Source organism: Symphalangus syndactylus, chromosome 7 (assembly GCF_028878055.3).
Source record: "Symphalangus syndactylus isolate Jambi chromosome 7, NHGRI_mSymSyn1-v2.1_pri, whole genome shotgun sequence".
NCBI classification, from domain to species: domain Eukaryota; kingdom Metazoa; phylum Chordata; class Mammalia; order Primates; family Hylobatidae; genus Symphalangus; species Symphalangus syndactylus.
In genome coordinates, this window is record NC_072429.2 from 88515241 (window position 1) to 88530644 (window position 15404).

Genomic DNA, 15404 nt, shown 5'->3' on the forward strand with positions numbered 1-15404 from the left:
TCCAAATCTATACTGTTGTCGGTAAATTCTTTTTACCCACCCGCAAGTTGACCACTTCCTGGGCTCTGATACCTGGCCCAGCACAGTGGTGTAATCTTGGCTCACTGCAACCTCCGCCTCCTGGGCTCAAACGATCCTCCAACTTCAGCCTCCTGAGTACCTGGGACTATAGGCAGCCATCACCATGCCTAGCTAATTTTTATATATTTTTTTGTAGAGATAGGGTTTCACCATATTGCCCAGGCTGGTCTCGAACTCCTGGGCTCAAGCCATCCACCTGCCTTGGCCTCCCAAAGTGCTGGCATTACAGGTGTGAGCGACCAGGCCCAGCATTATTTGGAGATGTAAAGAACTCAGACAAATTCCTGCATTAATATCAACCCAGTTAAACATCTTCCTATAGAAATTTTGGATTGGATTTCTTCTATAGTTTCAGAACAGATTACTTGGTTAAGGATAGCAGTATTTTTAAACATTTTAAGTATTTCCAAACCACTTTCCAGAGATTTATATTACTTCATACTTCTTCAGTTGTTAATAAACCACTCTGTGCCAGTAGTGAACATTACTGCTGTTTCTTTGTAAAACTATAAAAAAAAAGTATTTTGAATTTTGATTTAATGAGATCTTGTAACACAATATTAAACATGAAGTAACCATGAAGTAAGAATGCCTTTGTGCTATTCATGAGCCTCAGATATAGGGTGAGAAAAAGTAGTGTTAAACAAAAAGGTATCATGGTGCCATTTAAGTGGAAGATATTTCCATCTTCTGCTCTAAGTAGAAGAGATTCTTCCCATCAAATGGAGTTCAGAACCCTTTAGGTACTATTATAGTAGGCAAAAAAACTAATTTAACTGTGAAATGTTAATAGTAAATGCTCACAGTAGAGAGAAAAATCTCTACTACCTCACAGTCATGGCAAGATCATGTTATAGAGGAAAGCAGTTTTCCACAAAAATTACTTTTGAGTAATTACTATACTCTGATCAAATGGATAAGTAAAGGCTAGGAGTCAGAAGTAGGTCTGGAGCAGGAAGCAAATGTAAGACAACAAAAGAATACCTACCGGATAGAAGTCTTTTTTTAACCATTACTGATAAAGTAAGTATCAGTTGCTTAATGAGCAGAAACTCAGGTCTGATGATCATACTCAGCATATATATTTATATTGTGTTTTATATGTAAATATAGACTATAGTTTGAATTATTGAATATGCTTAGTTATTTTAAATACATTTTAATCTTCATAAAGTCCTGAGCTAAAGAACCTCTTCAAGTAGTTGTAGACCAATATTAGACTAACAGAGAAGATCCTGTGATTATCAACAAAAACTTCCTGCTTAAGGTAGAGAAAACCAGGTAAAGAGCAACCTCTAAAGAATTCAATCTTGATGAAATCTATTTCATTCTAGGTGTTCAGTATATTCATTAACTAAGTTCATGTCCTTCCTAGAGGAATTTTTTAAACCATTTTAAGCAGAAGACACAATATCAGTTTTCAACATAAGCTGCTTTTATCTTTGTTTAGCATCACTGGTATCTCTAAAAACATTTCAAACACTGACCTGTTGTGATACAGTTGAAATACCCACCTTTTTGAATTTCTTGAAATTTTTTAGTTGACCATAATCATCATTTATGCCAGATGGATTTCTGGAAGTAGAGTTTTTAATCACCAGTGATCTAAATTCAGTCAATAACAGCTTTTTTGGAAGCATCTCACTATCATCCTGAAGTTTGTCATTGTTCTTAAACGGGGTTAAGATGGATAGGTAAGAAAGAGAAGAAATAACAAAGAAAAGTCACTCGTCATTTGGGAATCTATAGAAAAAAGTTAAAATACCTGAAAAAATAGTAAAAATGTTTTATTTCTCGTACCTGAACTTTGTATTTGGAATCAAATCATATCTAATTCAAAATAAGAAAATTACTTACTCAAATGCTCTATAACTTTGGAAACATTTATAACATACTCATCTGTGACAGAAGGCTAAAAACTGTGAAGTTATTTTTAACCTAGTAGTTATTCTAATAAATATCATCTCAGTAAACAATTTACCTCCACATACATATTTTATTGACACAAAATCTCCACACTGTTTGCTTTTCATTAAAATTGTACACTGAGATTATAATATATCCTATTCTACAGGTCCTCATCTACTTTTCTTAAACTTTTGGGATTCTCAGTAGTTTGTATCTTTTATTATTCTTGACACCTCAAAAAAGTCAATCATCAATTCTGGACATACTATCTCATTAATTGACAAGCCATTTTTAATTCAAGATTAATAGCTGTTAAATTTGCCTCAAGAGTCCTTCCTGTTATCTTTCAATTGCTGGATGAGATTCTTGGCTTCATGTCATTTACTATTAACTAGTCAGTTACACATCAACATTATAACAGCTGCTTAAGGTTGACATCTTAGTTCTTTTAACTGCTGTAACTATGTAATTAATATGCAAGTTGCTAATAGGTCTAAGATAAAAGCAGTCAAAAAGAAAAAAAAAGGGGAAAGTCAGAAAAAAAGATTCATCTGATAGTGACAGAATGTAATCAGCACATTATTAAGAACAGCCTAAACTCTGAGTTTACAAATATTTCCCATCCATTACTCTATCTGATATAAATCCTGCTAGAAAACTATCAACCTCATTTTATAGAGTATTTGAGGTTCTTAAATGTGAAAATGACTTGTTCAAGGCCACATACCTAAGGAGTAGAAGGCAGGGAATTATACCTTGGCTTCTCTCTATACTCTTTTCAACTGTATCATGGTTATAATATGATCTATCCAGGCCGTGCATGGTGGCTCACGCCTGTAATCCCAGCATTTTGGGAGGCCAAGGCAGGTAGATCACCTGAGGTCGGGAGTTCCAGACCAGCCTGACCAACATGGAGGAACCCCGTCTCTACTAAAAATACAAAATTAGTCAGGCATGGTGGCACATGCCTGTAGTCCTAGCTACTCGGGAGGCTGAGGGAGGAGAATAGCTTGAACCCAGGAGGCAGAGGTTGCGGTGAGCCGAGATCACACCATTGCACTCCAGCCTGGGCAACAAGAGTGAAATTCCATCTCAAAATAAATAAATACATAAATAAATAAATAAACAAAATAATAATAATAATAATAATATGATCAATCCATTTCAAGGCACAATCATGAAGTAAGCCATAATTAGGAAACAGAAACAATCCTAAGAATGTAAAATGACAAAAATTGATGAGATGACAGCCTCCGTAACCCAAATCTGTATAAAAATTAATAAAACATTTCTCACAGATATTTCTTTAGTTGACCACAGTGATTCTTCCTTGAGTTCACATTTCTTCCCAATTTCATTTTCTTGCTAAAGAAATAAAATAAAAAATACTGTTCATAGGAGTTATAAAATGGTATGTTTCTATCACTTTTTGGCCTTTTGAATAAGATGAAGTGTAAAATGGTTCCTTTCTAAAAACTTAAGAGATATTCATGTTATGTATGTCCAGGCATTTGGCTTTCAACTGTCTTTCCAAAAGAAATTATGAGATGAAAATATATATTGAAAGAGATACTGCAGTATCAGGACAAAGAATTGGAAGCAATCTAAATCCATATAAATCACATGCTTAGAGAATATTTAACAATATGGGAAAATGATCATAAGTAAATTTAAAAAATGACTACAAAATTGCACTAACAGTCTGCAAAATAAAATGTAAAGAGAAAATACCAAAACATTAACCATGGTTGTCTGTAGATGGTAGGATTATCAACAAACTGTCAGTTTGTTTTATTTTCTACTTTTAAAATCAAAAAAGAAACATTTTAAAAGAATTCAAGTTTACAATAGTATCTTAAATCACACTTAAAGAAGAAACAGTTACTTCAACTGTTTAAGATATTTGGCTGCAATAAAAGTGAAGACTGCCTTGTATATTACTCACAGTATCTTTCACATTAACATGTCTGGATCATGTCCTAGACGGAACAATATTACATAAATGGGTAATGATTTCAGTAAAAACTACAATTCTCTTGGATGCAAAGTGGGGCACATAATATTTTACATAAATGGGTAATGATTTCAGTAAAAACTACAATTCTCTTGGATGCAAAGTGGGGCACATAACATTTTACATCACATTTTCAGTGATACAGCAGTAAGTCATAAAAGTTTTAAAAACGAAGTTGGAAAGGGCAGAAAAACAAATGTACTTTGTGCTTGCCTACAGAGTAAAGAGGATATTTTAATCAATAGGATTAAATGTATGTTTCAAGCCTATCAAGTGCCATTTTACTTAGGCTGAGTACTTTCACATATCATTTACAGAAAGTTGTTATCACAATCAGAACATTTTACTCCCTTTATACATAATCAGAATACAAACTCCCTTTACGCACCTTCTCCCCATCCTGCCCTACTCTCTCAAAGTTGCTCTTCCTCCTGAGCAAGTTTTGATTTTCCAACTCAGAGAATCATACAACCTACCTAGATACTCAGATTATAAGCTTGGAAATTATCTTATATTCTTTCCTATCTATTTCCCATATAAGTAAACCACCAAGTCTTGGGGATTCTACCTCAATGCCTATCAAACTTCTCTTCTCAAACTGCCTTTCATGGCAGATGCCCAATGCCTACAGTAATGGAATAACTGAGTGAATTGCACAGTGAAAGCTAACAAAAGGAACAGTCAAAAGAGCATGGTAGACCTGTGTTTAAGTCCGAGTTGTCAAACCTAGCTATGTGACCTTGGCAAGTTACTTAAAAACTCCCACTGTCAGTTTCCACACGTGTTCAATAGCTATATTTAACTGCTGCATTGTAGGGTTGCTGTAAATATAATAAAGGTACCCAATAAGTGGTAGCTATTACTACGGGGTACTGGAAAATGCTGTAGTTTTAAGGATTTACTATTGGGTATTGAAAAAATGCTATATAAAAATGCTTGACTTGACAAAGGAGAGTGGAATGAAGTGAAGAGGAAATATACTATAGACACAGTAGGTGCTGTTAAGGAGAAGAATTTTAAGGATCTTGAGTCAGTTTTGCATTTTATGGAGACTGGGAAACTGAAAGTAAGGCCAAGACTCACGCACAGCTATCAGTCACATAGGGATGAAGTCCTAGGAGGAATATTAAGCTAATAGTTTTCCATTTCAGCTGAAAGGAAATCTTACAGACATGCTATAATCTAAATTTAGAACCAAAAACAGAGAAATAACAGTTCTACCATCAACATCTTTTGGAAAGCTTTCTGAAATATAGCTAAGGATTCCAACACCAAAGAGAAGTATCACATTTTTTGCCTTCAAAAAACTGCCAAAAAAATTTTTAAATAAACGATTAAGAAGTATTTTTCTCTGACAGTCACTTCTGTAGCTAAAAAAATTAAGCACCAATTCCTTTAATCCATGAGATTAACAAGGACTTTCAGACAAATTCTTAAAATAACAAAAATAAAATAATTTAAAACAACCCCACATTGAGTAAGGTTGATGGATTTTATCAATGTCAATTTCCTGGTTGTGATACTGTACTGTAGTTATGCAAGCTGTAACAATCAGGAGAAATTAGATAAAGGGTTCACTGTATGTGAACAAACAATTATCTCAGTTTTTAAAAATAACCTTACATTGAAAACAGAAATACTTTTGTACCTATTACAGATTCTTACTAAAAATATTATAGTGCTGGAATACAGTGATTTAACTTGTAGTAGTCATCCCCGTGGTATCCCTGGGGAATTGGTTCCATGACTTCCTATGGACACCAAAATCCATGGATGCTTAAGTCCCTGATAAAAAATAGCATAAATTTTGCATATAACCTAGGCACATCCTCTCATATACTTTAAATCATCTCTAGAATACTTATAATACCTAATACAATGTAAGTGCTATGTAAGTAGTTGTTATATTGCATTGTTTAGGAAATAATAATTTAAAAAAAGTTTGTATATGTACAGACACATTTTTTTTTCCCAAATACCTTCAATCACAGGTTGGTAAAATCGGAGGATGTGGGACCCATGGATACAGAGGGCCAGCTGTATCTCAATGAGAGATACCGCAATTAAATTGCTATTCTCTCTCCAAAAGCCTACAACAACGTATTTTGTACTGTAATTTTCATTTAGAATGTCATGAATTCTGAAACAGTAAAACAAAGGAAAAATGTAATTATGCTATAGAATCATAGGGCAAAATAAAATAATTGTATTTCCTGATATCATTATACCTCATATAAACCTTACATATTAAATGAAAGTTCTGGTCTATGAAAGACTGTTTGATGGCTCCCATGTCAAGGGTGTATAGTGCTCAGTTCTTGTCTTTCCCTATCTGTGCTCTAATGCCCAGTGCCCTGAGTGACATAAGCCCTGGGAGAATGTGCAGTGAAAATAGGTCTTCAGGAAGATTAATTAGCAGTCATCCAGGATGAGCCAAAGAGAGCTGTTACAAACTAAAACCACAACCATTTCCAGACAGATTTGTGGCCACCATAGCAGTGGACTAATCTAGGATGGAATTTAAGGGAAAAAAAAGTGAGGTGGGGGTAGCTACTTAAAAAAAGATTAAAGTCACTTTGGGAGGCCGACGTGGGTGGATCACGAGGTCAGGAGATTGAGACCATCCTGGCTAACATGGTGAAACCCCATCTCTACTAAAAGTACAAAAAATTAGCCAGGTGTGGTGGCGGGTGCCTGTAGTCCCAGCTACTAGGGAGGCTGAGGCAGGAGAATGGCGTGAACCCAGGAGGCGGAGTTTGCAGTGAGCAGAGATCGCGCCACTGAACTCCAGCCTGGGCGACAGAGCAAGACTCCGTCTCAAAAAAAAAAAAAAAGATTAAAGCATGTACTAGGACAAGAAGACTAAAGAAAATAACATGTCAGAGAAAATCAGAGGAGAAGAGAGCACAGCAAGGGAAATGCATTTCCAAAGCTGTGGCCAAAGTAATGTAAAAAGTGCCTAACTTTCTAAACACTTACATGTAATATTAAGTAACCGGAATACAGATTCTGAAGTCTGGAACTAAAGTAACAATGTAAATCCATAATGCAACAGAATAAAGATAGCTTTATAAACATATGTAAATATATTAAACTTAACAAATGATGTCTTGGGTTTCAACAAATGTCACATTAAACTAATTTACCTAGCTCTCCACCATAGTAGGAATTGCTACAGAAGTGACTTATAGAACATATAAATCTCTTGTTTCACTTAGTGCGTCCGTGAAATGAGAGTAGTTTTAAATCCTTCACAATAAAAAAAACCCCTCTGTCTCTGAAGTTCTCACTCTGGCTGCAAAATGGAATCTGATAATTCAACATTCATTCTCTCTTTCTTCCTTAAATACAACTCTTTATCAGGGACAGCAATGTGCCAAGTTTAAAACATTTCCAGACTCTTCTAGATCGAGGATAGAGACTGGCTAAATTATATTCAATTCTGGCCAATAACAAAAGTTATTAAGTTGGGTTTCTGAGAAAGCTCCTTAGAAAATAGGGAGGAATTTAGCTGGAAAGGCCTTTACCCTGTTCCCTCATCATCACATTCTTCCTCCCTGGAAAGTAGACTTGATGGCTGGAGGTATCCTCTCAAAGAGCAGAAAGACAGACACCTAGCAAATTAATACCGTGGGAAGCAGCTCTGATTATCTACTTCCAGGCTACTTTTATAGGGGAAAAAAGATCCTATCTTATGGAAGCCACTGATTTTAGAATTTTTAAAAATATCAAAGGAATTCTTAGCTAACACAGTGAGGGAACTTATCCTGGGAAGGAAAATCAGATATACTGAATGAAAATCTCTGGGGCTCTGGCCTGGGAATCTATATTTTCAAAAAGCTTACCAGCTGACTCCAGTGCAGCTGGTCCACAGAAGGGCATTTAGGATCACTCAGAAGAAGTAACAAATAATGGGGATTCCCTTGCCTATATGAAGATAACAATACACAGGCCAAATAGGACATAGGTTCTGCTTTTTGAATAGTAGTTATAGATTTATAAGGTCCTTGATACACACTAGGTTCTCAACTGCTTAGCTAATAAACTATAACTTCCATTCACTTAATCCTATCCTTTCGCCTATTCCTGTCCTTATTCTGCAGGTGTTATTGGAGAGAATGACCACAGCCATGAATGAGTGGAGCTAATGAATCCACGTTGGAGATCAGAATATTAAAGTTTTACTTCATCAGGTCTGTGCTCTCATCTAAAGAGCTAACAAATCTACAGATAGGTCAACTTACTGATGTATACAAAAAAGAAAATAATCTGAGGTGTTTTCATAGATCAAAGTGGGTAAGACAAATTATCAACCGTCATGAAAATAGACAAGGACATTACAAAACCTAAATGAAAATGAAAATTCCTAGTGATGTTATATCCTAAAAATTTATTGATACTTTGTTTTACTAACTTCATCTTTCTGTGCCTGTTTCTTATACTGAAGTATCTCCTACACTTATCATCATAGCCAAATGTCTTTTATAATAGTACAGCCTAATTTGGAAATCTAGTAAAACAATCTCATATGAAAGTTTAATTTGTGGTCATTTATTTTACACTACTGAAGAATCACTGTACTTTTAACATTTACCATTTACCTTATCAACCAACAAATTCCTACAGTACTGAGTGTTAAAGACATTAATGGATGCTCATACTGTCAATACAAAATCGAAAGTACCTGTTAGCATTCTAAGCTTCTATGTACTATACCTCTCATTTAAAATGTTACTTACAGATATTTTGCTACTTTCTGGTACTGCCTCATCACTGAAAGTGTCATTTGTTTCTATATCCATCCTTGGCCTTTTTCTAATATTGACATCTTCTTCTTGTTTTTGAACTTTCACATCAATTTCTAACTCTGGTTTTGTGGCCTTGAATAACTGTTCCAATACTTCATCTTCTATGGCCACATCATCCATTTCTCTTTTTTTATTTGATCTTAGCTTTTCTGGAGCATGAGATTTACTGGCAGAATTTTTCACAACAGATTTTAAATCTGTATCTGTAAATAAGTTATTGTCTGAGTTTGTGTCCACAGGCTCATTCTCAGATAGATGCTGCTCCTTATTTTTCCATAATGAGGGTGTAGCAGGTTGTGTTTGTTCTAAAAGAGAACAAGACATTTCTATTCTTGCTGATTTGCATGAAGACATTTCTTGATTTTCTTCATCCCTTTCCCTTAGATTTAAAAAAAAAGAAGAAAACAAAACAAGAAAATGAACACAGCTAAGTAACCTTTTAGTTTGGCAATATTCATCACTCCCTCCATTCAGTTCACAATGTACTCTTGATTTTATTAACAATATTACTGGAAATCAACAAATAGACCTTTGAAAACAGTCCAGAACTCACATACATTCTGCTGTTTTGATAGAACTGATGGACCCTGTGGCTAAAGCAGTATGGTCATCTCTATCTTCTCTGCTTAAGTTGCATTAGTTGATAAATTACAGGAAAAGGTAGAAAAATATAAAAATACAAAGAAACTGTTGCCAGGAGACAGCAGCTTACTTTATAATGTAGTAAGGTTATAGGCAGGGAAAATTACCCTGGGAATACAATCTGATGGGTTAATGAGAGATGGATTCAAGACAATAAGAGAGACTAAATCTACAATACGGTACTGACTGTATACTGTAAATGCTATGTGAATATATCACTAAAAGTTCCCTATACAATACTGTATCATTCATTCAATAAATACCGAACACTTTATGCAAACTGTACTAAGCCCATAGAGGACAAAAAGACCTGGGACTCTGTTCTCCAGGAGTTTACTGGATTCATGCTGAACTAGAACAGTCAACCTATTGTTCTGTTAACACTAATTTAATGCCAAGGTACTGGAAAAACCAACCAATCAAGAGGTTTTTGTAATAATTTAGGTGGTCAGAGTTTGAACCTGGCAATAGATGGAAATGGAGGGATTGATAGACACTGAAAATAACAATCAATAACAATGATTTCAGGAGCCAGAGGACAAAGAGTCAAAAATTGTAACAACGTAAAAGCTATTTTACTAAAAAACAAAACAAACAAACAAACAAAAAAACCACATTTGGTGAGAGGACAGAAAAAGTTTTTAGGTCTATTACTGGGGAAACAGCATGAAACCCCTGTGGAAAAGAAGTAAAGCTTAAAGGAAAAGTTAGGGCCACATATGTTGATTGTCAGTAATAAAGTCTCAAAACCTGAAGGTAGAGTATAAAGAGCAGTAGGGGGAAGAACAGAAGTCCTCCAAAGTTCATACAGAAATGGGAGAAATGACATCATCTTTTCTGAGAAGCTTAACAGGGACGGCACAAGACAAAAGGCAGTAGTAGCTAGAGGAAGAAACCAGGTCAAGAGAAGGTTTTCAAAAATAAAGGTGTGACTGAACTTTTGAAAACAGAAGAAAAAAATCTAGGATGATCAATATATTCAAAATATGGAAATTGAGAAAATAATTGATGGAATATGGTCCTAGAGGGAGTGAGAGCGGTTCTCAAGGAAAACCAGTAGAAATGTGATTTTAGAACTGAGACCGGGGGTTAGTTCTTATTGAAGAGAATTGCGGCAAGTAAAACAACACGTAAGTACATGCATAGAAGGAGATGAAGGAGAAACTGTCTAGTGGCTCTAGTCAAGGAGATCAGGGACATTTCTGAGAGGGGAAGGGGTCAAAAAGCCGCAGCAGGAGAAGCATACTTAATCAGAACAGACTAAAGACAATAAATACTATTCTACAACAGTATAAAAAACTTCCATATTTTTTTTTTCAGAGACATGAGTGAAGTTATCAAAAACAGACCTTTTTTTGGTAGATGGCTGAAAGTAGTTTCTGATGGAGTTGGTCTGCTGCTGCTGAGAAGCCCTATCTTTACTTTTATTTAAACTAGGCAATTTAGTTGGTGAAAGCTGATAGTTTGGGATTCTCATCTTAGCCAAAGTATTTGATACCATACTATTATTATTAGAGCTTGTTTTGCAGGACTCCTTTATAGTGGGTGCGTCTTGTGAAAGCATTCTGAATTTTTGTTCCATTTTGGAGACTTTGATTTCTTTTGGCCTTTCACTCAAATCCCTGTAGAAAAAGAAAAGAATGCAAGGTAAATAATCAAGTTCACAGCACCTTTAATATAGAAACAAAGATCGTTAAATAGTTCTAATGTAATATAACCTTAGAAGATAATTTTTAGACAAAAATACACTGAATATATTTTACCATCCCAAGAAAGCAACTCCTTTATTACCTAAGCATCCTGTGGAAAGACGATACCTTACTCTTCTTCACCCCCTATAGCACATATTAGTGCTCTACTATAGACGACTGACAAACACACACAGAATACCAACTTAGGATAGCCTATTATAAGTTAAACTAGGTGATAATCCTAGGCAATTTCTGTTTTGTTTAAAAATTTTAAATTATTCCCATGTAAAATCACTATTATTATGATACTTTCATTATTAATTATTATATTATAGTACCTTTTTATTAAAAGTCAGAATAAAATCACATATAAGATATTCAGGTCACTGTAAATGAACTGATATCATTATTTCAGCCAGATGACAGGCTCCAGAATAGAACAGAATTCTAGATTACCAGAAAAATATTTTCAACATACATGCACAGAGTATACTTTTATATACTTTTTACAAAGTATGGTTAAATTAGACACTGCCTTTGCTATTCTTATTTTACAGAAAAAAAAAACAAAAACAAGAGGTCAGGCTGTCATTCAAACAACTTCCAAAACCTTAACAATTTCTCTTGAAAAAGTTAAATCTGGCCTCAATATGAGTGTAGCAAAAATTAAAATAAATATGGTTTAATATAGTGATATCTTAAGTATCTTAATATGAACACTTCATTATGTCATATTTAAAATAAAAAACATACGGTTATAAATAGAAAATAACAAATAATATAAAAGCGCTAACCCCTTCCATTCAAAAACACAAAACAAAATCCCTCTTCAGATAAAGAACCATAGAAAAACTATCTTTATGGACAACTATTAACTATTTAAATAGCTGGGTAGACACATATAAAGTATCTTCAAAATTACAAGTAATATTCAAATATAAGCAACATCATACAATACAAATACATGTATTTCAACCTTATCTCACCAGTTACAAATAAGTTGAACAATTCTTTCCAGTCATCCATGTACATTTGCAAGGAATAAAAAAACTATCCTAAGACAGGAGTTGCCAAACTACAGCCTGTAGGCCAAATCTGGTCTGCCACTTATTTTTATAAATACAGTTATTAGAACACAACACTTTCAATTACAGTCAGACACTATATAATGATATTTCTGTCAACAATGGACTGCAACATATGATGCTGGTCCCATAAGATTATAAAGGAGCTGAAAAATTGCTATCACCTATTGACAGCACAGTGCAACCCATTAAGTGTCTATGGTGATGTTGGTGTAAACAAACCTATGCTGCCAATTGTATAAAAGTATAGCACAATAGCACATACAATTTGGTACAATACATAATACTTGATAATGATAATAAATGACTATGTTACTGGTTAATGTATTTACTATATTATACTTTTTATCATTAGAATATACTCCTTCTTATAAAACATAACTTTAAAACAGTCTCAGGCAGTCCCTTCAGGAGGGATTCCAGAATACGACATTATTATCATAGGAGATGACAGCTCCACGTGTGTTAGTACCCCTGAAGACCTTCCAGTGGGACAGGATGTGGCAATGATTGCAATGATCCTAACTCTGTGCAGGCCTAGGCTAACATGTATGTTTATGTCTTTGTTTTTAACAAAAAAGTTTAAAAAGTAAAACAAAATTTAAAAATTTGAAAACAGAAAAGCTTATCGAATAACATGAAGAAAATATTTTTGCACAGCTATACAATATTTTAAGTGTTTTAAGCTAAGTATTATTAAAGTTTACAGAGTACAAAAGTTACAGTAAGCTAAGGTTAATTTATTATTGAAGAAGTTTTTTTGTATATAAATTTAGTGTAGTCTAAATGTAGTGCTAATAAGGCAACAATCATGTACAATTATGTCCTAGGCTTTCACATTCACTTACCACTCACTCACTGACTTACCCAGAACAGCTTCCAGTCCTACAAGCTCCATTCATGGTAAGTGTCTTATACAAGTATACCATTTTTTATCTTTTATACAATATTTTTTCTGTACCTTTTCTATGTTTAGATACACAAATACTTCCCATTGTGTTACAACTGCCTACAGTATCAGTACAGTAACATGCTGTATAAGTATGTGGCCTAGGATAAATAGGCTATACCAGCAGTTCCCATCCTTTTTGGCAACCAGGACCAGCTTTGTGGTGAGGTTCCGTGTTTGCGGGCGGGGGCGGGGGGAGAAATGGTTTCAGGATAATTCAAGCATATTTATTGTGCACTTTATTTCTATTATTATTATATTGTAATATATAATGAAAAAATTACACAACTCACCATAATGTAGAATCAGTGAGAGCCTTAAGCTCGTTTTCCTGCAACTAGACAGTCCCATCTGAGGGTGATGGGAGACAGTGACAGATCATCGGGCATTAGATTATCATTAAGAACCTAGATCCCTCACATGCACAGCTCACTACAGGGTTTGAGCTCCTATGAGAAACTAATGCTACCGCTGATCTGACAGGAGGTGGAGCTCAGGCAGTAATGTGAGCAATGGGGAGCAGCTGTAAATAAAGATGAAGCTTTGCTAGCTTGCCTGCTGATCACCTACTGCTGTGTGGCCTGGTTCCTAACAGGTCATGGACTGATACCGTGGCTGAGAGATTAGGAACCCCTGGGCTATCTATACTATATAGTACGCTATACCATGTAGGTTTATGTCAACACACTGTTCAGTGTTCATACAATGCCAAAATTGTGTAAGGAAGCATTTCTTGGAAAGTATCCTTGTCTTTAAGAGACTATGTATTGTCGCTTGACAATGACTACGTATCGTCTATGGCCACTTTCATGCTACAATGGCAGAGTGGAGGAGCTGGGATAGAGATTAACAGTCTTCAAAGCCGAAAATAACTACTCGCCGCTCCTTTACTGAAAACCTGCTGACCCTTGTCCTAAGATATCATTTTCCCTGGTATCCCATTCTCCCATGCTTTCTCTCTCAAGAGACAATCTGATAAAGGCATTACTTCCTGAATATACTATTAATTTATTGATAGAATAATAACAATAGTACGGTAATGAAGAAGCTTTACCATGTATCTGCTTGCTCTGATTCTGTGTCAGCTACGTATGTTGTAGTGTTCACTGGGGCGCTTGGCATTAGTTTTTCATCAACTGACAAGCCTTGTGAAAGGCTTGGTCCTGGAGTTGTTGTCTTTAATCCTGTAAATCACACAAGTAGAAAGAAAGCATCACAACTGCTAGATACAAGATGAACATCTGGTCACTTAAAATTGTTAGACTATACCATGCTGAGGCTAATTAACTAGGGAATACTGTACATGGTTTTCTCCAATGAGTGACACCAACAAACACAAAACAGTCTATAAGCAGCCTGCTGGCATCTATGACGGGCTTATCTAAACCAAATCATTTTAAAGCTACATCAGATCCTTTGTGCTGAAGTATTATCAACTGAAAGAAAAATAAAATAAGCAAATTCTAATTCAAATTATGTTTTAAGTCAGTGGGCCAAAAAATTACATTTATCCCCCCATAGAAAGTGTATACACCCTACCATCTATACAAATCAGAATTAGTGAGTTTTATTTTCATAAGGAATACATTATTTGAAACAAATCACGTAAAACCATCTTAGACATAAACTTCTGGCTACTCTAGAAAACCATAATGACTACCTCATCTTTTTATTTACCAGAAGAGCGACTTAGTTCAAGTGCTGCTCTTCTGGAATACTTTTTTTGAATCTCCCACACTGAATTAAGTGCTCTCCAATTCTGCTTCCATACCACCACGCACATCATTCTATTAACAATTCAAGCCAGGTGCAGTGGTTCACGCCTGTTATCCCAGCACTTTGGGAGGCTGAGGCAGGAGGATCACTTGAGCCCAGGAGTTTGAGCCCAGCCTGGGCAACGCTGGGAGACCCCATCTCTACAAAAATTAAAAAAAACTCGCCAGGCATGGTGGCACACACCTGCGGTCCAAGCTACTCAGGAGGCTAAAGTGGGAGGATCACTTGAGCCCAGGAGGTCAAGGCTGCAGTGAGCAGTGATCGTGCCATGGCACTCCAGCCTAAGACCCTATCTCAAAAACAACAACAAAAAAGCAATAAACAAAATTCACTTATGACTAGCTGGGTGACCTGTGTCAAGTTATTTAACTTCTCTATGCTTCCCTTTCCTCGTCTATAAAATGAGAATAATTATAACATCTGCCTCACAAAGTTGTTTGGAGGGTAAAA

General features: G+C 35.3%; 1 protein-coding gene across 15 annotated transcripts in view; it reads right to left on the reverse strand.

Moving 5' to 3' along the window:
* The window catches only part of NBN (nibrin), a 66201-nt gene that overhangs the window by 11059 nt on the left and 39738 nt on the right, over positions 1-15404 (reverse strand). For 7 of the 15 annotated variants that reach the window (XM_063643395.1, XM_063643397.1, XM_063643396.1 and 4 more), the window contains 5 exons: positions 14233-14362; positions 10803-11075; positions 8743-9190; positions 3286-3354; positions 1596-1751 (listed from right to left, as the gene is read on the reverse strand). In XM_063643395.1, coding sequence (XP_063499465.1) covers positions 1596-1751; positions 3286-3354; positions 8743-9190; positions 10803-11075; positions 14233-14362 — 1076 coding nt within the window. The remainder of the gene's footprint in view (positions 1-1595; positions 1752-3285; positions 3355-8742; positions 9191-10802; positions 11076-14232; positions 14363-15404) is intronic. The other 8 variants (XM_063643404.1, XM_063643403.1, XM_063643401.1 and 5 more) reach the window with 2 other exon arrangements.